General features: G+C 54.2%; 10 protein-coding genes across 10 annotated transcripts; 4 read left to right on the forward strand and 6 right to left on the reverse strand.

The window, feature by feature from the left end:
- Positions 1–164: 164 nt before the first annotated feature.
- On the forward strand, positions 165–1127 carry BDW47DRAFT_123051 (putative pathogenicity factor; the record flags this gene model as incomplete). The annotated part of the gene is made up of 1 exon (XM_024815979.1): positions 165–1127. One exon carries the CDS (start codon positions 165–167, stop codon positions 1125–1127), a length of 963 nt encoding a protein of 320 aa, XP_024674996.1.
- A 53-nt stretch (positions 1128–1180) lies between these two features.
- On the reverse strand, positions 1181–2375 carry BDW47DRAFT_74106 (uncharacterized protein). The gene is made up of 4 exons (XM_024819731.1): positions 2054–2375; positions 1913–1974; positions 1549–1842; positions 1181–1469 (listed from the first exon to the last, which is right to left on the reverse strand). The coding sequence occupies exons 1-4, from the start codon at positions 2151–2153 to the stop codon at positions 1296–1298; spliced, it is 630 nt and encodes a 209-aa protein (XP_024674997.1). The 5' UTR covers positions 2154–2375; the 3' UTR covers positions 1181–1295.
- Positions 2376–2442: 67 nt separating this feature from the next.
- Positions 2443–7043, reverse strand: BDW47DRAFT_74135 (U6 snRNP complex subunit PRP24). Its single transcript, XM_024819733.1, has 4 exons — positions 4139–7043; positions 3836–4063; positions 3413–3772; positions 2443–3360 (listed from the first exon to the last, which is right to left on the reverse strand). Exons 1-4 carry the CDS (start codon positions 6665–6667, stop codon positions 2686–2688), a joined length of 3792 nt encoding a protein of 1263 aa, XP_024674998.1. The 5' UTR covers positions 6668–7043; the 3' UTR covers positions 2443–2685.
- A 1453-nt stretch (positions 7044–8496) lies between these two features.
- BDW47DRAFT_74140 (mitochondrial 54S ribosomal protein uL22m) lies at positions 8497–9803 on the forward strand. The gene is made up of 2 exons (XM_024819734.1): positions 8497–8579; positions 8641–9803. The coding sequence occupies exons 1-2, from the start codon at positions 8531–8533 to the stop codon at positions 9666–9668; spliced, it is 1077 nt and encodes a 358-aa protein (XP_024674999.1). The 5' UTR covers positions 8497–8530; the 3' UTR covers positions 9669–9803.
- Positions 9804–9892: 89 nt separating this feature from the next.
- BDW47DRAFT_100304 (histidine phosphatase family protein) lies at positions 9893–11536 on the reverse strand (the record flags this gene model as incomplete). The annotated part of the gene is made up of 5 exons (XM_024811396.1): positions 11400–11536; positions 11105–11273; positions 10813–11031; positions 10490–10732; positions 9893–10408 (listed from the first exon to the last, which is right to left on the reverse strand). Coding segments are annotated over exons 1-5 (1133 nt in total), but the record flags the coding sequence as incomplete, so codon positions are not given.
- Positions 11537–11816: 280 nt separating this feature from the next.
- BDW47DRAFT_100305 (uncharacterized protein) lies at positions 11817–13887 on the reverse strand. Its single transcript, XM_024811397.1, has 2 exons — positions 12819–13887; positions 11817–12766 (listed from the first exon to the last, which is right to left on the reverse strand). Exons 1-2 carry the CDS (start codon positions 13604–13606, stop codon positions 11956–11958), a joined length of 1599 nt encoding a protein of 532 aa, XP_024675001.1. The 5' UTR covers positions 13607–13887; the 3' UTR covers positions 11817–11955.
- Positions 13888–13931: 44 nt separating this feature from the next.
- BDW47DRAFT_100308 (zinc ribbon domain-containing protein) lies at positions 13932–15219 on the reverse strand (the record flags this gene model as incomplete). Its single annotated transcript, XM_024811398.1, has 4 exons — positions 15043–15219; positions 14728–14958; positions 14447–14667; positions 13932–14394 (listed from the first exon to the last, which is right to left on the reverse strand). Coding segments are annotated over exons 2-4 (311 nt in total), but the record flags the coding sequence as incomplete, so codon positions are not given.
- A 99-nt stretch (positions 15220–15318) lies between these two features.
- BDW47DRAFT_100309 (cupin domain-containing protein) lies at positions 15319–16480 on the forward strand. Its single transcript, XM_024811399.1, has 2 exons — positions 15319–15487; positions 15535–16480. The coding sequence occupies exon 2, from the start codon at positions 15659–15661 to the stop codon at positions 16235–16237; it is 579 nt and encodes a 192-aa protein (XP_024675003.1). The 5' UTR covers positions 15319–15487; positions 15535–15658; the 3' UTR covers positions 16238–16480.
- Positions 16398–18453, reverse strand: BDW47DRAFT_123056 (putative GPI anchored protein; the record flags this gene model as incomplete). The annotated part of the gene is made up of 6 exons (XM_024815980.1): positions 16398–16965; positions 17014–17078; positions 17130–17231; positions 17279–17537; positions 17598–17936; positions 17990–18453. 6 exons carry the CDS (start codon positions 18451–18453, stop codon positions 16398–16400), a joined length of 1797 nt encoding a protein of 598 aa, XP_024675004.1.
- Positions 18454–19258: 805 nt separating this feature from the next.
- BDW47DRAFT_100313 (SET domain protein) lies at positions 19259–20876 on the forward strand. The gene has a single exon (XM_024811400.1). The coding sequence runs from the start codon at positions 19435–19437 to the stop codon at positions 20791–20793; it is 1359 nt and encodes a 452-aa protein (XP_024675005.1). The 5' UTR covers positions 19259–19434; the 3' UTR covers positions 20794–20876.
- The last annotated feature ends 228 nt before the right edge of the window (positions 20877–21104 follow it).

Consider the following 21104-nt stretch of genomic DNA (forward strand, 5'->3'; position numbering starts at 1 on the left):
ACTCCATCTTGAACCCTAGTACTCCACCTACCGTCTACAGATCTACACCATACTCCTATACACATCACCACTATCTCCCCCCAAACACCCAGACACCACCACCACCACCACCACCACCACCACCACCACCACAACCTGCACCAAGGAGAAGAACACAACTGAAAATGTCCCCAACCCGCAAACGACCCCCCCGCAAAACCAAACCCAACCCCAACCCCAATCCCAATCCCAATCCCAATCCCCACCCCCCTCTCGATATCCAAAGCACCCCCGAATGCGAATACCCAACATGCGAGCTCACAACAACCACCCCACCACCCCCCCTCCGCAAACTCATCTCCCACGTCTTCGGCCGCAACAAGACCACCACCAAGCAAATCCCGGACGAAATATGGGTCCACTACTGCCGGAAACACTACCAGCGCGCGCGGTACCGGTGTCACAACTGGGCGCGGGAGCAGTGTGAGCTGCTGCTGGTTTCGTTGGATAGGTTGGAGGAGTGGGGGGGTGTGGATCTATTCAAGATTGTGCTGAGGAGGAGGGAGGATCTTAGGAGGAGGAGGGAGCTGGAGAGGAGGGAGCTGGAGAGGAGGGAGGCTCTTGGGTTGGCTTTGGCTTCTCGGACGGATGGTGAGGCTGATATTGAAACTGATCTTTTGATGGGGGGGACTGATGGTGGAAGTATTCATGGGGGAGAAGGGGGGGAGGGGGAGTACTTCCCAGAAGGAGAAGGAGAAGGAGAAGAGAGAGAGCAACAACCAAACACCCAAGAAGAAGCAGAAGACACTCCCCAAGAAGAAACAGAAGCAGAAGAAAACACCCAGCAAGAACCAAACGCCAAGAAGCGAAAACAGCGCATCCAACCCTGCCCCGTCCCTACCTGGCTGGTGGATTTGACCGACTCCCCCAAGACATTTGACGAAATGCGCGCCATCATCCGTGAGCTGATGGACTATTTTGAGAAGCTGGAGGAGAAGCTGGAGGACGAGTTGAGGAAGAGTCTGTGGAAGGAGTTGGAGAAGTATGAGGAGGAGAGGAGGAAGATGCTGCTGTTTCCGGATGTGGAGATCTTGCCTGTCTTCAAGCACCCTTCTTCTTCTTCTAGATCTGGGATTGGGTCTGGTTGAAGGGATGGAAAGGGTTAGGAGGGTTGATTTCATTTATTTACTTTGACTGTCGACGCTGCTACTGCTGTAAAACATCAATCATTACCATTACTCGTATCATATATACACCACATAACACCACTGGAATACTTCGCAGTACCTTTCTCATATCCCCAGATGTCGATAAGATCACTCCTGGTCAGGAATCAACTCATACCCGCCCTCAGAAGGCAAACTCCTCCCAGCAGCGATCAACGCCCCTGCACAAAACAGACTAATCGCCCAGGACACCGTGCAATACACCCACGACTCATCCAGCTGCCACCCCGCAAAGAATCTGTCTTCGTTGTCGTAGAGATATGCCTGTATCATTAGCCTCGTATGCAAACCCAACCCCCAACAGGGGAAAAAGAAACCAGGGAAAGAAAAAAGGGAGAGATACAACCAAACTAACACTCCCAACCTGCACCACCGCACTCAACAAGATCAGCAAACTCAACACCTTCCACCCACTCTCCCTCAACCTCTTCCCCCCCGACAGCACCACAAAAAAGGACACCAGACTCATCCCCTCCAGCACCACCGCAAACGACATCAGGAACCCCACCGACCGCCACATGGAGCAGAAGTAGCGGTCGCCCGCGTGGCAGTCTTCGCTGCTGGGGAAGGATTCGCAGGTGTTTGTCAGCGAGGAGCAGCGCCGGTGGAGGCCGTAGGTGTAGGTGTAGCCTGGTTTCTATTTTCCCACCCTTCTCTTAGTATTTGAATTCAATGCTTAATTTGAGGGTGGGGAGGGGTAGGTATACCGAGTCGCTGTGATAAGTCACCCATTTCGGAATAGCGATGGAAGAGACCGTCAATCCGAACGCTGTTCACATTTGCCCCTGCGTAAGTCCCACTCATACAGATATATGTAGATGCCTAGATAAGTGGAGTGGGCAACGAACAAGCAATAAACAGCATCAACCCCCCAATATAAACAATCGTCTTGGTCAAAAACCCCGTATAATTACGATCCTCCCCCCGAGGCACAAGGTGGAAATCCATGGTGTTGACACCGGACGTGCGCTACTTGTTGCTTGTTGATGACGCAGTTGCGGTTTGGACGGGCGGGGTGAGATGCAGTTGTGGTGTGGTGTGGCCACGTAGATTGATGGGTTGGGGGGGATGATACGATGATGAGATGTTGATGATAGATCAAACTCCCTAGATTAGATAAACGAGAAGAGAGAGAGAGATGACCAAAGATGACCAAGGGAGGGAATGAAGGTGAAGGGAGGGAATGATGTTCCACGGGGTGGAGAAGCTCAAGCTCTGGTGGGTCATGCCGCTTGCGGGATTTTATCGCTAATCAATCATCTCCATCTACTCCATAGATCTACCTTCAACTATAAAATGCCACACACACCATCATGATAATAAATAATGCAGATAATCTACACGGCAGCCGTAGAACCAGCCGCTCAAAGCAGAACGTGATCATACACACACATCATTTAGGTAACACCAATAAAGGGGGAATGAAGCCCCTGCAAACGCCAAAACTGCCCTGCGGTCCTTTGCGCCGGCCCTCTGCCCTTCACCCCGTCCGATTCCCCTGGATCATCGCTCGGAAATCGTCGTTGCTCTTTTTGCTCGTCTCACCATCACCAGACGTCGTCGTCGCCGAGGGTGTCGCCGAGGGTGTCGCTGTCGCTGTTGGGTTTCGCTTCACCCCCAGCCCTCCCCGCTTCCCGCTGCGAGCCCCCGGCTGCGGCGGTCGCTTGATGGGTCCACTGCTGGGGAGGAATTTCTCCGTCGGCTTCGACACCCCCGGTCCCTTCCTCTCCGCCGACTGCTTCAGCATCTCCGGCACCGTCCCCACGTGCAGTCGTCGCCCCGGCGCGATCTCCCGTCCCTCCAGCTCGAGCGACGCCTTGCCTGCGTGCTGTGTATCCGCAAACTCGACGATCGCCCCCTGGTGATCAGGTCGCAGTATGATCTTGATCAGTCGGCCGTACGGCTCCACCAGTGCGCGGATGCGCGCGTCGTTGACCGTGTCCGGCACATTCATGAGCCCCAGCGTCCGCGCCGTCCGCTCTCGCTCGGCTCCGGTGTCTTTCGAGCCGTTCACTTCGGGCGACTGAGACTTACCAACCTGCGAGACTATCGTCGTGGCGCTCCGCTTGGGCCCTTGGGGGATTGAGATCTTCACGTGGAGGGGTCGGCCCCGGAATTCTTGCTCGTGCATGGCCAACGCCGCTTGTGCTTCTTCCTGTGATATGTAAGTATCTTGCCCTTTACTGGAAAGATCAATCAAGACATACCTTGGTGGAAAAAATCACATAGCCAAACCCCTTGCTGCCCCCATCAACCTTGCGAGGCAGACGCACCGTCTCGACCCCCCCGAACCGCGCAAACAACTCCCGGATATCGTTCTCACTGGCCTTCCAGTCAATATTCGACACGTGAATCTCGCGCCCCTCATACATAGGGCCGTGGCGCTCTTGTTTGCGCGCGGGGTCGGAAATCTTTACTACCAGACTCAATTCAGATCCGTCGACCTTGGTTCCGTTCACTTCCAGAGCCCGGTAGGCTGCGCCGGAATCCTGGAACTGCACGTAGCAAAATCGGCGATGCGTGTTGTACTTGAGCGAAGGAAACCGCACGTCGAGAATGTCACCGTACTGGATATGGTCAGCTTGGTCCACCATTCGTTATGTAATGGGATCTGGGAGATGGTGTCCTACTGTTTGAAACAATTGGCGGATATACGCCTCATCGGCGGTCGCGGGGAAATTCGTCACAAATAACGTCGCCTCCGTCGTGAACTGCACTTCGATCGCATGCTCATCCATCAACTTCTGATCGCGCGTCTGCGCCACGAGGGCTTCGTCGCGCGAATTGAATTCGATGATGGCGACCTCCGAGCCTCCGCCTTCACCGGGCAGCATCCTGACGCCGTTGATCGTACCGCACTGCGACTCGTTAGTATCGAGGCATACATCCGCATCCCACAACGACAGTGGAAGAGAAAGAGAGGGGGCGCTTACATGACGGAAAAACTGCCGTACTTTGTGCTCCGTGATCCCGGGCGGCAGGTTCTTCACCATCACCGTGGCATGTTCCCGATCGCGTGGGGGGCCTCCCGCCTCCGCCTCCGCCGCCGGAACGGGCTCGGCTCGCACGCGTTTCGTGGGCAGGCCGTTGACGCTGACTTCGTCCTCCCGTTTCCGCTTCTCCGTGTGCGTGGCCATTTCCGCCGACGCGGCGGCGTGCTGCTCCTGCAGCGCTGCCGCTTCACGGGCCTCCCGTTCCCGCCGCGCCGTCACCGCCCGCGTGGCCTTGCGAGTCTCCAGGAGGGCCAGCTGGAGTTCTTCCGAATCCTCGTAATCCTCGCAGTGGGAGACGTAGGTCTGCATGATCTTCTCGGGCCAGTCCAGGTCGGTTCGCTTGACGGCCTCCTGCAACACGGCCGTGGCGTAGCTGGGGTTGGGGGTCCGGCGTGCCGCATCGGCGGTCGCCTCGCCCTGCACGAACTTGCTCCACGAGATGAGCTCCCACTCGTAGTAGGTCAGCCAGAACTCGTAGCTGTTGCCGCGACGGCTCACCAGCCCTTTGAACGTCTCCCGGGCACTGTCCCAGCTGCCGCTCTCGCTGAGGTACCGGATGTAGATGCGCTCCAGACGGAACAGCGGGTCACCCTGGTACGACCGGCCGTATTTCTTCTCGCCGAGCTCCTGCACACTCTCGATGGCGGAGCGGATGCCGACCTCGGCCACGTCGAGGTCCTCGTCCGTCGAGTCCGACAGGAAGGCGCGCCGACGCAAGTAGCTGCACCAGGCCGTGTGCACCTTGAGGACCTCCTCCATGCCGCCCGCGTCCAGCAGACCGGTGCTCGTGGCCTTGTGCTTGATGTCCGCGATCGTCGCGAAGGTCGCGCCTTCGCGCTCGGAGCTCAGCAGGTACTGCGACCACAGGGTGCCGGCGCACGGGCAGTGCCGGGTGGCGCGGATCAGGGTCGAGATGGTCGTGGTGTGGGTGTTGCCGTGGAGCGACTCGTTGATGAGGAACATGACGAAATCCTCCCAGATGTGGGCGTCGGTGGGGAAGCGCAGCACCGCGCGCTGATACAGGGCATTGATGAGGTCGAAAGTCGACAGTCGTTTCCGACGGTTGCGGTTGAGCTCCCATTCAATGTATTCCGCGTAGATGGCCCACTCAGCGGTCGCGTCGCCGGTCTCGGCCGCCTGGCGCAGTCGGATCTCGAACCCTTCCCGGGCGGCGTACGTGTCTTTGACGGGAGTGGCGTACCGCGCCGCGGTCTCGGCCATGATGCTCTCGTAGTTGGCGTTGTAGTACTGGGAGATAAACCCGGAGAACAGCTGGAAGGTCTGGTCCCAGGTGGCGTGGGGCGTCTGCAGCCGCGAGTCGAACAGGGCCCGGAGATGGGTGACCCTCTCCTGGGTGGGATTCTGGGAGACGTCCCGCATTTGCAGCTCCAGCAACGGATCCCAGATCAGATGGCTGTCGGCCAGCCGGAAGCGGGTGGCTTCGGCGCCCTGGCGCCACACGTCCAGCACCGACTGCCACGTGAAAACCTCCCGGCCCACGAGGCGGTCCTCCTCGGACCACTGGCCCTGGCCGGCCTCGCCGTGGGCGGCATTATAGAGGTACAGCACCCACTCCCCATAGATGCTCCACAGTTTGGTGCTCCCGTACTCCTCCTTCACGGACTTCACGCAGAGCTCCATGACGGCGATGCGCTCATCGACCGACCGGGCCAACATGCTCTCGTCCTGGATCCACTCGGCCCACAGATCCTCGCCCATGGCGAAGAGCTTACGCATCTCCTCGCGCGCCGTGCGCATGTCCTTTAGCAGGTCGTACTGGCGCGGGTCGCCGTGGACGTCGGGATTGTTGGGCGGGTAGACGTGGTTGATGAAGCCGGCATGCAGCAGGCGCACGAAGTTCACATGCGCATCGTAGGACTGGGGATTCTCCTGAATCTGACCGAACAGCTCCGTCGCCATCCGCTGTGCGTTGGGGACCAAGGACGTGGCGGTGTAGTTCCGGCGGGCGCTCTCGCGCGGGCCGTCGGACATGGCGATGTCGAAGGAGGACCGCGGGATCGGGGTATTGTGGGCGATGGATGTGACATGCGGGAACATGGTGGACGGGGACAGCTGGCTCTCGTAGGATTCCGTATTGCGCAGGATCTGGGTGTTGGAGCGCTGGGGCTGGTGATGCTGCATGGAAGCCAGATCGGCGAGGGTATCCATGCCTGGGGTCGACGGCTGCCGGGGTGGAGGAGGGGGCGTTCCGCTGCTGGGGCCCATGGGACTCATGGCCGGCGGAGACGGCTCGGGCAGATTCTGAGGGGCGTACACGTGCTGCGCCAGGGGGGAGGAGGTCATGCCCTGTCTCGTGGCACCCGCGCGGTTCTTGCGTAACGGTTTGGGAGCTGGACCCGTGGCCGGGGCGGAAGTGTTCGGAGTAGGCGAGGGAGCCGGAGCCGACGCAGGACGCCCGGACTGTGAACTAGAATCCTGCGGCGAAAGGAGTGAATTGATGTCCATCATTTAGTTGGGTAGAGGAACAAGATCAATAGATAAAAGAGAAAAAAAAAAAAAAGTTGCCCGATCGACAGGGAAACGAAGCGAAATTAGAAATTGAGGGCAATGACCGAGTCACCGAAACTGGTGAAGAGGTCCAAGGAAAGATAGGAAAATAAGAGTCCGAATTAACGAGCAGCCGCAAGTTGCCTCATCAACGAGTCCATTCCTGCTCCGACCACAGCCTGTGCAGACTTCAGAACTGGGAGTGGTGGACCGAGTCGTTTTGTTCCTTTGTTTCTCTGTCCTCGCTTCCTTCTTTGTCGTTCCTCTGCTGTTGTTTTCGCTGTTACCGGTTGGAGAAGGGAGGGTCCCGAACTGTCGGTTGCGTAGGCGAAGAAAAAAAACAGCGGCTCAACGATCAAGACGGGTAGATTTTTCCCCCTCGGTAGTGTCACCGAATCTCTTTTCTATTTTTGCGAAGACAGCTCTAATTTCTTGTAGTGTCTTTTGTGCCAATTCTTTCTTTTCTCCTGTTTTCTTCTCTTTTCTCTCTTTCTTTTTTTGGTTGATTTTTTCTGGTTGTTGACTTCCTTTTTCACCGTCAAGGCGGAGAGGATGACGATCGGAGTGGTCGAGAGAGCTGGAGGAGCGTGGAGAGTGAGACACGGGGCGGAGGGGGCAGAAAACAAAGCTAATAAGCTCTGCTGGCGGGCTGGTCGAGCCGGTCAGCGGGCGGCCTGAAAGGCGGAAGTCCAAAGGTAGCAGAATGGGTGGAGTATGAGGGTGATATACACCGGTATATCTGACACACAGAGGAGAAAAGAGGAGAAGAGAGGGAGGGGAAGAGAGCAAAATGGGAAAAAAAGAACAGACGAATGGACGATGAGCGTACCGATGGGAAGTAGTGGGATCGACGCGGTGGAGATTTGTCGGTCTTCACTTCTCACCACTACAAGATGGACGAGGGAGGAAGAAATGAAGGAAGAAGAAAGGAAAACCGATGGGGAAACCGTGAAGGAGACACCCACGGTTCGACCAAAAGTCGATGATAAAAGGAGATCTGTACAGATGGAATGGATGGGGTGAGGAGGCAGATGGGAGGGAAGATGCAGATGAAGATGAAGCAGAGATGAAGCCGAGAAGATGACGATGATGGAAGACGGGAAGGTCAGTGACACCAATCAGAACGGCCGACAAGGCACCATACGGGGTCTCGTATTGATCGAGCTGCTAATTTAGTGGAATAGATACATCCTTTATTTATTTATCTATTGAATTTAAATAGTAACAAGGAAAAAGGAAGATAATCTCCATGATCATGAAGATCGATTGATGTTCAGGCAGCGATGAGGTAATCGTACAGGAACACCTCACGTGAGATCATACGGGCCTGAGGCAACAGAGGACCATCTCCCGGCGCGGATTATTGGGTGAAGATGAATAGAGCATTCAGGGAAGAGTACCTACAAGAGCCTACGCAGGGCTTGAGTCTATCTTCCGGTCAATGGGAGGATGCTTGAGTCTACGGGTCCTGACTACCCAGTCCACGAGATGGATAATATATTGCCAGTAGCCCAGTACTGTAGTAATTAATCCAGTCCGATCAATACTGGGTGATATTATTGGGCATTGTTACAGTAGCACAAACATGTAAGGTCAGTCTACATTGACAGCACACCCAATGAGTTGAACAAGAAGTAAACTGGTATATGCACATCGCATGTGGACATAACGACTGAATCCTGCCTTACCCACCAGGCATCAATACGGTCACCCACTCCGACCACAACCGCAGCCAAGACCGACTTTCTCGATCACTTTTTTCCAGCATCAATTCAATCATAATAGATTCACCTCCGTCCACCACCCAACCCCCCATCCCTCGCCATGGCCTCAATGGCTGCTCTCCACCCTTATGGGCCATTGGCTCGATCCGGTACGTCCACTAAATCCATCCATCACTTCTCCCATGCAACCCAACTAACCACCCCCCCCAGCTCGGACCGGCATCTCCTACGTCCCTCGCCGCACCCTAACCTACACCCTCCCCCGTCGAGCCCAAGAAGACGGCGACAACAACAACAACACCCCTCCCACCGAGAAGCCCTCCAAACCATCCGCCCTCTCCAGCATCAAGAACTTCTTCCTCGGCGGCTCCAAGGACGCCAAACCGACGATCACGCGGCGGTCGACCGCCCCGCCCAAACGCGAGGGCTCCCTCGGCGCAGACTCCATCTTCGCAGAGGAGGAAGCCGGCCCCAAACTGATCCCTAGCGGTCGGATGCCCGCCCGCAAACAGGATGCCGAGCTCACCCCGACGGAGGCCGAAGAAGGCGCCATGGCAGCCGAGGCCCGCAACCGCGAGACCATGGCGCCGGTGCTGGATCCGCGCCCGCAGGCCCGCATCCGCTGGGAGCGCAAGATGGTCATCCGCGAGATCCGCCACCGGGGCCGGCTCAGCAAGCCGCAGCAGATTCTGCGCTCCGAGCGCGAGTCCCTGTCCAAGTCGCACTGGTTCAAGACCTCCGTCAAGAAGCTGGGCCCCCTGGCGCGTCAGATTGCCGGCAAGAACATCGACGAGGCGATGCTGCAGATGCGGTTCAGCAAGAAGAAGGCCGCGAAGGATGTCCTCGAGCACCTCAAGCACGCTAAGAACGTCGCCGTCGTCCGCTCCGGTATGGGCCTCGGCCTGACCGGTGAGGCCAACGCGCCGACCAAACCCGTCAACGTCGTCCTCAAGTCCGGCGAGCGCAAGGCCATCGCCGACCCGACGTCCATCTACATCGACCAGGCGTGGGTCAACCGCGGACCCTACGGCGTCGACTACGACCACCGCGCGCGCGGCGTCATCCACCTGATGCGTCCGCCTTACACGTCCCTCTCCGTCGTGCTCAAGGAAGAGAAGACGCGGATCCGCGAGTGGCAAGACCGCGACGCCAAGGCGCTTCGCCAGCGCAAGTCCCAGCTGTGGACGCAGCTGCCGGACCGGAAGATTTCCGCCCAGAACCAGTACTATAGTTGGTGATTTCACGGATTTATCTCATTTCATCTCGCCCTTTTTCCTTTTGTTTTGTCTATTCGGCGTTAGTGTATGTATATCTTAGACATTTCAAGGATTGTCCCGTGGTGTCGAACAGCGTATTCTGGCTGCAAGATTGGAAGAAAGCTTTCATAGTGGATTTTGTCTGGCGGCTTGGTTCACCAATGTATTATACGGAATTACTTATCTCTTTCTTTTTTGTTTGTAGTATTCGTTTCTAGAATTACACCGTAGTAAATATTGTACACCTCTGATATATGTAACCAGCTTAATAATGAACAAGAAGAAGGCGAAGAAGAAAGAATATCCAACTACTCCTCCATCCAAAGAAGAATTATCTATTTACAAACCGGCGCCGGAAAAGGCGGCTCCACCTCCCTAGGCGGCAAAGGCCCATCCACACGCTCCGCCCTCACCAAGACAGGAATCACCCCCCCAGTAGACAGCGCAAACACCCTATGCCCCGTGACCTCCAAAATACTAGTTATAGCGCCCGAGTGCGCCGTCATCGACAGGAAGGTGTTGTCGTCGTGCGCGAACACATCCTGCAGAAAGCCGAGCAGACGGGCGTCGCGCGCGGAGTTGCTCTCGCGGAGCTTGGGGTCGTACAGCGGGTCTGTCTCTGCGAAGCCTGGCTCGATTTTGTACTCTGGGTATTCAGTGGTGATGGCTGTTTTGGTGGAGCGGCTGTCGCAGGTGTGGAGGCCGAGAGTTTCGCGGAGGTTCTGTGTTGTTTTATTAGTTGGACTGGTTGTTTGGGTTGAGGGTGCATTGTATGTAGAGATGTGGTGGGAGGGGGGGGATACCTCTTTGATCAGCGGCTGAAATGGATCCGTAAGCGGCATATTCAACCCCTTAAAGGTGATACTCGCCGTCGCGAGACACCTGTTCAACGGGCTGACGTAGTAAGACTGTGGGGCCGGGATGCCAGTTTCAATCTGCTTTTCCCACGTGCGGTGGGCGAGCTCAGCTTGCGCGATGCCCAGATCAGTGAGACGGGCGTCGACCCATGAGCCTGTTTCGTCGCCGTCTTGGATGGACCAGTAGCACTTTACATATATTAGTCACTGTATAACATATTGGAAGACGGAGAAAATCAAATTAAATCAAGAGGGGGGGGGGGACATACATCCCACAATTCAGTCCCATACCGCGCCTCAGCAACATTATGCAGGCCTTCACCGTGTCGGCCCAAAAAGAGGACCTTGTAGAACACGTTGGACGCGCTGTCGCGGTTTAACCGGTGGACTTCGGTAGCGAACCGCTCCCATTGGGTGCGCTTCTGCTCTGAATCGAAGTCGGGGTCTGCCTCGTAGGCCCGGGGAATGAGGCCGAAGTTGGTGGCGGACTGCTCCGGGCCTCACGTATTTATTAATATGCGGTTAAAATGGATGAGGGCAGGAAGAGTGCTAGGTCCTCACGTAGTCGAACTGCTCCGGATCCGTATTGGGATCATCCTGGAGAAAGTACCCCGAGACCGTGGAGAATTGGAAGTGCGATTCTGCGGGAGCAGAAGCACTAGCAGACGCGAGGGATTCACCCATGATGGCGACTCCGGCTGCGAGGAGCGTGAGCACGAGGAGGATGGGTCTGGAGGACATGTCAGTACTGTATTGGTTTTATTTCCGCTAAATATTGTGGTTGTGGTTGTGTGTTGTTGAAGTGGGAGGGAGGGGAGGGGCGGGGTAAGTATCTATATATCAGAGGGACACGCACATGATTACTGGAATGCGGAAGACTCGATGCAGAACAGCAGGGTGTTGAGTGTCTTGAACAGGTTGATACTGATACGGATGGCCTCGCGATGGGCGGCGCGAAAAGGAGAGTCTGGCCATGCCGGTGGTCGCCTCAGGCAGGGATGGCGTGGGGCGGGTTTTCTTACTGTGGGGGGCGCTTTCTGGCGTTCGTCCCCACACCTTTGAGGTTGGAATGGGATGATTTATATACAATATGTTCACCAAGTTATTGCTGTACTTGAGTAGAGTCCGGCATATTTGCATCGTTGTGACATGACTTCACTGCACTTGCTGTTTCCGGCGAGTCGTTGGTTCCATGGAACAAGTTTTCCAATGAGACGGGGTACACAACCTAGAGACAGGCACCATACAGCTTAATCAATAGGAGAAAGTAAATCAGTGTTTATACTTTTATTGGCAGAATCAATGCTAACTAAAACAGGCGTGGTATCACCAGATCATAAAACAATCGCTACAAGCCGCTGGACCAAATTTGCACCAAAAACACTCGCTAATAGACGCAATCAATCACCGGGCTAGAGCAGCCCCAATCCCTTCCGAGTGAGCCAATGTTGTCGAGAAGAGAAAATAACGATTCTGCCATAGACGGCCAACGATACCAGTGCCGATGGACAATGCCATACAGAAGCAAGCCCACGAATCGTACATTGTATGACGGAGCTTGCGGATCTGAGGAGAGACTGTATCGTGAGGCCCGCTTCTCGCTGGACAACATTTGTTGATGCTGAAAGGGCTGGGGACCGCACGGCCTGCGTTTTGGGCCGGAGGCGGTATCTTTCGACCATTGATTGATCGCTTTGGAAGGCCACGGCATTGGGGCATCGGGTGACAGCTGGAGAGGATGGGTTTTCTCCCGAAGCCGCGCGATGTCCAAGGACCGATGAATCCTGCGTGCATTGGAGTGGCCGGTGTCCGGATCCTCCAGATTTGTCGGATATCTTCCGACCATGGCGGAGGACTGAAGGATTCTGATCGACCGTCTGTCTTCCAACTCCCTCCAATGGTAGTACCCGGTCGTGGGTAGATACCATGTGTCGGGTAAAGTGCCCGGTATTCACCACCTCCGGGCGCTGCTGAAGAGACAGGGAGCTGCGAGATCCGTGTGGAGCAGCCACCATCTCTGGGACGCCACAGGAAGGATCGAGAGACACGATCTTATGGCGGCGAACCCTGTCAACGGTCGTGGGGAGTTGTACATTCGGCGATGCCATCTCGTCAACCCGCCGGCGCATTGTAGTTCGTCCCCGTTCCGCAAACACCGACTTGGGTACAGCCGCAGCGTCTGTGACGGCGACCCGAGCAGCGGCCTTGTCAAGGCAATTGCACTATTTATAGATTAATATCATTACAAACATTGTTGAAGTCCCCGGTACGTACCCTCTTGTGCTGCTTCCGGTGCTTCTCGCAAGCCCCATGCTTTCGAACGTTGATGTAATTCTCCTTTTGGGCGCGGGATCGCGGCTTCTGCTTCTTCGGCAGATTGGTAGCCGTGTCCATGTTCAAATCCAGCACTATCTCCATCCCCCCACAGGGCACGGGAGTGGGAGACTGGTGGGAGGATTCGGAAGGCGGCGTGGTCGCTGCAGTCGCGGACGACGGAGCAACTGAGCACCCTGACGAGAAACTGGTGGTTGAGTCGGACGAGGGGTTGAGATCGACGAGCGACGAATCCTGGAGACGCTGCATGTGGATCGCGATGGCCGCTTCTCTGCGCTTCTCCTTGTCGGACGACGCACGCGGGTCGACAGCGGCCTGGGACTCGACCATGTCGCGCAGCACCGAGTAGAACGGATCGCCGAGGGAGGGAACGTCCTGTACCCACGCGCTGCTCTCATCCGTAGAGGAAATAGTGGGGAGCTGAAACATGTCCGCTGGGTTCAGGACCGCACCCGTGTCCCACGAGTTGCCCATGTCCAGGGAGGCGTCGACGTTCATCCAGTCGGCCAGGGACGCATCGGGGCACCATGCGGCCTGCGACTCCCAATTGGACATGTCGGTCTCGGTGTAGGTCAAGTCAAGATCCTTGGGGGAGATGGAGGTGACCGAGGTTGGGTCGCTCCCAGACTCGTCCGACGGAAACTGGAAGAAATGATCGAAATCGAGCAACTCATTCTCGGGGGAATGACCCCCGAGACCCGTTTGAAACAGGAGCTGGTCTGGTGGCATCGTATGAGATTGCGTAATCAAAAGAAAAAGGAGGAAAGTAAGAGTGTGGTTTATGAAAAGATAGGGTAATGGTTGCAAATATGAGTGGACTCTGTAGTACTCAGCAAGAAGCCGTGTGGAGTAGAAGTCAGAAGTGTTAGGGTTAGCTCCAACGGGTCTTAGAACCACTTTTTGAGATCTCGAAGCTGGAAATTTAGATGAATTGAACTTTCTGTAGCGACGGCTAACGGTTCCTGGATTTTCAGATTGATCGAGAGATGTGTCAGATGTGGACAGAGAAGAAAAGAGAAGAGAGAGAAGAAAGGCTGAAGAAAGTTGTCGTGATGGGAGAGCCGTGCGATAAAGGGCCTGAGGCCGTGCTCACGCGCTATTCCGCATTGGGACCCCGATGTCTCCGCGTTGAGTCATCTGATATGCTGGGTCGTATTCGAGTATAGACACCACCCAATAATGTTGTAGTCATTCTTTGGTGTCTACCTAGATTGCAGTGTCTGCTAAAAAAAAAGAGCCGAGGGAAGTTGCTGCGATCCTCTAGTGGTCTACAGCCTGGACGCTTGATCAATGTCTCAAACCAGTTGTTGATATGGTAAGGTTCAAGCACTGATTGAAAGCACCTTGAAACTACTATGTATCCTCCGCCAAAACAACCAAGGAGATCGCAGAACCAATGACAGACAGTGGAAAAAATCGGAGGAAGTCTAGTTTCTCGCTCATCATTCCATAATAGTGTTTACTAGAGTCTCACCCATAAAGGATTTCGACCAGGTCATCAATTATCCTCTTGCCATCTATGAAGCTGACATTAGTGTCGATCTTAATAGAAAGTGAAAGCTAACTCACCTATGCCCACATTGTAAACAGGTATAAAAGATGGTACTCCCTTCATCAGCACTCCTCAACTGCACCTGGGCATACGTGACGTTCTTGGATGGGCACTTGATATAGTCCAAGTCGATCTCTGGACCAGAGGCAATGGCTTCACGCGTGACTTCCTGAGTATGAGATCTCAATTTGTCGCGAAGCTTAGATGGGAAACTTCTGCGTATGGAGTAATGCTTCGTCTAGGGGATTCGAAGCCGTCAACTCATAAACTGGAGGAAGTAGAAGAAACATCAACGTACTCTTCGCGGCTGTCCCACACCGTTCACACTGCAAGGTCTCCAACGAAGAGATATCAAGGAGATTTCCACAATCATTACAAAATTGTACGCCCATGGTGCTTGATTACCTGTTCAATAAAAGTAATATGCTGGGGGAGAAGATGCAGGCCAAAACCAGCGAATTATCCGCTACTCTCCACAACCAGTGATGAGACCTCAAAGCGGAGAATAGCAGCGGTGCCTGGAGGCGTACTATTTTTAGGGGGAACACAGTCAATAGCTTTATACTCCTTGTGCTGGTGATCACTTGTGCTTGTGCCGCAGGTATGGGCTTACCTTTCTCGACGGCCAATCGAATCAACCACTATGATATTCCTACGCCGCATTGCGCATCCAAGATTTCAGGAACCCACCCAAGGCTCATGCAAGTGCCCACACTGTCTATCAGCTGTGCTATTAATTATGAGGCTTTTTCTCGGCGCTTCGAGGGGAAATCGAGTGGCTGGCCTAGAGAGGCCCACCCGTCCAGCTTGACTTCTGGAGAATATGGCTATATACACAATTATATAGAAAATAAGGCTTCTACTTTGTAGTGTCGAATCATATGATTCGCATCATCCTAGCCCTGTGATGACCGTCATACCGGGTTCCACTCAGTTTATCTATCTTATGATCCAAAATTGTCCGCCTGCATAGTTGTACCACAAGCTGACATGGCGCGGGGCACTGCATCCTACACACTTCGCTGGGGATATCAGTCAGATTTAATTCTATACTAAAGGTTGGTCAACGCTCTGGCGTAGCGGCGATTATATTAAAAAGTTAAAGAGTCCCCCATTGCGGGGTTGCCCACCTTGCCATACTTGCAACCGTTCCATCTACCTCCTTTCCACTACATCACTCTCCAACCCACACTCAACAGAAAACCATCTAGTTATATACATTTAAAAAAATGACGAACGACCCCAAAACCCCCGAAGCGAACCCTTCGCCCCTCCCCCCCATTACCGCCTGCATAACAGGCTACAACCCCCAAACCGGTCAATCGATCATCGAGCGGGACACCCTCACCGAGATGCAACCCGTCCCAGACCAAGGCATGGCCTTCAACGTAGTCTACACAAACTCCATGCGGCCTAACCTCGCCAACGATGCCGACCTCGCCGCCCACGACGCCACCGTGGCGTCCGACAAGCTGGGAGTGGTCGCTCCCAACGGCACGGTCTGCCGCGTGGTGGACTTGGCGCCGGGGAGCTCGTGCGTTATGCATCGCACGCGCAGCCTCGATATCGGCGTTATTATGGAGGGATCGATTGAGATGGTGCTTGATTCGGGGGAGAAGAAGGTGCTGGGGAGGGGGGATATCGTTGTGCAAAGGGCGACTATGCATGCGTGGGCGAATACGAGCCAGACGGAGTGGGTGAGGATGATGTTTATTTTGCAGGATGTTGAGCCGTTTAAGGTTGCGGGGAAGGAGGTTGTTGAGGAGTTGGGGACGGCGGCGGAGTTTGTGAAGTCGAGTGGGAATTGATTGTAGGCTGGTTTGGGTATTTGTTTGATTTGATATTTGGCTAGTTGTGGGTCTGATAGGGAGCGTAGCCATGAATTTGTTGTGTAGTGACATTATCTGCCATGCAGATAGTACCCATGTCTTTATATTATATATATCACCATCTTATACTATGCTTGATCTAGAAGAAACATAGTCCAAGAACAAAGGAACCGAATGCCCACACCGACACCATCCTCGGCCCAACCCTCCCCACGCCACCCTTCTCCCCCTTGTCCCCATCAGCCGCCTTCCCACTAGCAACCTTAGCCAAAGGCGTAGGAACGGCAAACGTCTTTTCATCCGGATCAAACTTCAAGCACTGAGTTGGAAGCGGATAGCCCGTAGACGCAACGACCGTTTGAACAGCCGTGCTCTGGGGCTCCTTTCCCATGTCGATTCCAAAGTCCGCCAGCACGCCCATGTTCACATCCACCGAAGGGATGAAATTGGTTAAGTTGCCAAATAGATCGTCGAGAGAAGACTTGGTGTCTTCGGACGATGGTTCGCATTTCTCGTCGACGTCGCTTAGTTGCGTGATGTTTAGGGCGAGCTTTGGGAGCTCCAAGAAAGCCCCGATTCCGCCGGATACGAGGCCTTTGGCAGTGCTGATTCCGAGGAGGATTTGTGGGGTGAAGGAAGCGCTTGTTATTAGGGATACGAGTGGTAAGGTGGATTCGAAGGGGAGTGTGTGGAAGGTGGTTTCGTCGCTGGTTGGTGTTAACTTAGGGCTTGTATAAAGGGATGGATTGGCTTACAAGCCGGAAATGGAGGAGTTGGAGAAATCAGTCATGTTGATCATGATGTTGGAGTTGTCGGGGACCTGTGACCAGTTAAACACGACGACACCAAGTAAGTCTCGAGACCAACTCACCGAAACATTGAAGCCAAACGAAAAGCCTATCTCTTCCACAGCGCTCACGCTGAACGACAAGTGGGGTTCGATCAACGGCCCAAATGCCAAAGCACCGGGGATCTACATCTGTTAGCTTTTTTGATTTGCGGCTGTGAGTAAAATGTTACCTCAAACGGAGTGAGCGGAATCGTAGGAAGCGTCATATTCAACGATATCAGCGGCTGGCTCAAGACAAAGTCCAAGCCAAGCTGGACCTGCGCAGCGAGCTTCTTTGCCACGATCTCGATACTTCCATGGTCGAGAAAAGCAATGGTGTCACTCATATCCGAGAGATCATTTGAGTCCGAAACCCGGAATGACCCTTTGGTGATCTCGATCTCCCCTTCGAGGGAGCATGTTTTGCAGGACACCGTCACGCCTTCTGGTCTACAGAATGAGATGAGCCACCAGTGCTGTATGGATGGAGATCGGACACCGTCCACTCACCCGATTAGATCCGCACCGGGAAGATCGGGAGGCCAAATTTGCCGATCATTGTAGTGCTCATTGAGAGACTTTGTTGCTGTCGATGCCAACGGGGTTGTGGCGGTGACACTTGGGAAGGAGATGGTCGGCGTGAATTCAGCGTCCGTCGCGGAATGACTGCTGGTCGTAGTCGGATGTGGTTCCTGTCGCTTGGCGAGAGTATGCGAGCGTTTTCGGATCGACGAGTGGTGTCTGCGAGAGAATGACACCTCGGTGGAGTGGAAAGCTTCTTGCCAGGTGTACCGCGTCTTCTCTAATGTTGCCAGTTGGCGATCCGGGTCGAAGGTGGCTTTGGTAACCCTAGCTATGTATGAGCTAGTTGTATTCACTGCGAGACACCCTGATATGCTTACCGATGCGCAGATCTCTCTCCCTCCGGGTCACAACCGCTGTGCGTGGTGACAATGACAAAGTCGCCGATGGATTCGACCTGTCTTCTCACATTGTGCATGGTGTCCATCGATTCAAACACCAGCTGGATTTGGGACTCCGAGCAGGATACATCCTCCATGTGTGCGTCGACGTCCTCTAGGAGGAAAATTGGCCAGTGCGACGCTACATCTACCGTCGCTGCAAAGACAGACTCAGAATCGCTCTCTTCACCATCGTGCAGGTAGTCGAAGCTCGCAGTGTTGCTCAGCACAGACTGTGGAGAATCCGCCCTCGCTTGTATACGGGCCGGTGAACTCGCAGCAGACAGTCTGCGAGGTTGTGGAAACTCGAGGGGCTGCAGATGCTGATTGAAATGGGCCTTTGCCTCTACAGCAGGGCTGAATCCCACGAGCGAAACCACGAGACCCAGGTAGAAGAAGTCCATGGTGCAAGAACCTGGGACGGGAAAGTCTATCAAACCCAAATCGCATGCATCCTCTCATTTCGAGGGCGTCATCATTTTAAATACGCCTAATCTACCCACGAGGCTGAACCACGTACGACCTAATCTCCTATCCCGAAACCCTCCACTCTTAGACGAGGCTTTAACTAACCGGCCCCCAGAAATGGCGTCAGAAATGTATTGATATCGACGAATGTGCTCGCATCAATTTCCGCGACTACTGCATCGTAAGCAGGCTAAAACGGCAGGGCCTACTTAGTCTAGCATAGCCTCGGACGCTTACAGGGGAGCTGCGCCGCAGTCTGCATATACAAAACATTGTCGTACTCAACGAGAAACCGCTCTGTGATCAGCAATTTTCAGCTCGATGAGAAACCGTAACCCGAGGTTGCTGTCGCCATCATTTCTGGTATAGCGCCAACAGGGTCTCGTCACAGATGGTCGTGCTGATCGGCACCATGTGTGTGAGGATGAAACCCAAACACAGACATTCAAAAAAAAAAAAAAAACACAGACTGATTGGAAGCTTTTGTTTCCTTTGTCTCATTGTCTTGTATCAGAGATGAACATATCTCAACCCGGCTTTCTCGGAACCGTGGCACAAGGAAGCCGAACAATGATTCCCCTGACCACTTGCGACAATTGCCCTTTGTTTGAACCGCGTGGTTTCTTTGCACGACATGTATCCCTTTATCTGCATTGGAGAATGACCCCAACCAGACGGACTGATCAAAGACTTCAACATGGTGAAAGCAGTTGCTATTTTGAGAGACTATGCGCCTGGGACGCGGAAATGGGCATTGTCGATTATTTAAAATACGGGACGCTTCCTGTAGAGCTTGATATAAAGCAATAGTACTTTCTCTGACAGCGCGTGGCTTTGGACCATTCGCACATCTATCTACACGCTGAATCTATTGATATCTCGTTTACAGGACGCACCAACGGAGTACAACAAAGGACATGGCCCGAACGCGACAGGTACAACTTCGCTCTTCGAAAGTCTCGTACCTGGCAACCAAGACCAAAGCTACCAAGACAAGCGATGCCACCAAGATGACAACGGCAGTAAAGACAGCTAAAGCAACGAAGACAGACAAAGTAGCGAAGACAACTAATCCAAGCAAAACGGTCAAAAAGCTCAGAGTAACAGAATCAGCAAAGCATCGACAGGATGAGCTCAGAAAGTCCAGACAGGCTGCACACTACGCCGCATCGATCTCCGACCTTCTTGCCGCAATCTACTACGACATAAACCGCGTGTGCATCACATACCGAGCAGTCCGACGGCTGAAACGGACCGAATTCCTTCCCTTCTACAAATGGCAATTCGAACAAGCGGACAAGGTCGTCCGCATAGTTGCTAACCTGAATGTCGAAGAGGTGGACCCATGCAATAAGAAAGACACGGATGTGGTGTGCCGGCTTGACGGGATCGACCTGTTCACGCAGGAGCTAGGCTGGAAGATGCTGGCCATCTGCGCCTTTTCCGACGGCTTCCGCATCATGTGTCGGGATCAGCAAGACATCGGGTTCTGGGAGGCGTTCATCGACGCGTGCGAGAAGAACGCGCTGAGTCTGGGGATCTTTGCCCGGTCGCGCAATCTCGACTGGCGCGGTCTGCTGAGCCCTCACTTGAAGTCCGGCATCGTGCGCATCAAGAACGCACTGGCCGAGCCCCCGTCGAAGCTGACCGATATGCACCCGCACCAGATTGTTCGCCAGCTCGACGGCACCCTGGCCAAAACACACCATGACAAGACCCGGCAGATCAACACCGAGAACTGCATCTTTGACCCCGAGAAGTTTACCGGCGAGGACCCCACGATCCGGACCGCGGAGCATGGGAGCTGTGACCTCTGCGGGTCAGACGATCCATGCGACTGCCTGTTGGATGGGCTGGCAGGGACGCTGGTCGAGCTGGTCGAGTACCCTGATAAGGGAGTGGGCATTCGATCGCTGACGAAGTTCAAAAAGGGTGATATCCTGGGTGAGTACACGGGAGAGATCCGGCCGGAAAACTACCTCGGAGACCCCGTGTACAGCCTCAACTTGATCCACAAGAACGACCAGCACAAATCCCTGGCGCTGATCTCCGCTGTGCGCTATGGGAACTGGACTCGCTTCATCAGCCACTCCTGCAACTCGTCTACCAAGTTTGAGTGCCGCACGATTGGCAAGCGGATCATGATGACTGTGGAGGCCGCGCGAGATATTGGCATGTTCGAAGAGATCACCATTGACTATGGGCTTTCATATTGGACGGGTATTAGAGGTAACTGCCGCTGTGGCGAGAGCGATTGCATTTCCAAGGAGGCTTGATCTGTACTTTATCAGTTTGTGACCTTTTGTACTTTGTATAGAATTCTAGAGTCTAAGCTGTGATGACAACATATGCATTGCGCTGTTACCTATTGTATGCCAGTCTCGACGAGCTGTAAAGATACTACAATAGGTATCATAATTCTATCTGTTTCGGAAACGAATTGACCAGTCTGATCCCAGCGACAGATGGTGATAAACATGCATCGACCCCGCACGCCACGTGAGGGGAACCAGACAAACTGCTTGCCTCTTAAGCGCCCTCATTGTCTTCTATTTCTACTACTTCGCAACTGTGGATAATTCAAAAG

This window comes from Aspergillus candidus, assembly GCF_002847045.1.
Source record: "Aspergillus candidus strain CBS 102.13 unplaced genomic scaffold BDW47scaffold_6, whole genome shotgun sequence".
Classification (NCBI taxonomy): Eukaryota; Fungi; Ascomycota; class Eurotiomycetes; order Eurotiales; family Aspergillaceae; genus Aspergillus; species Aspergillus candidus.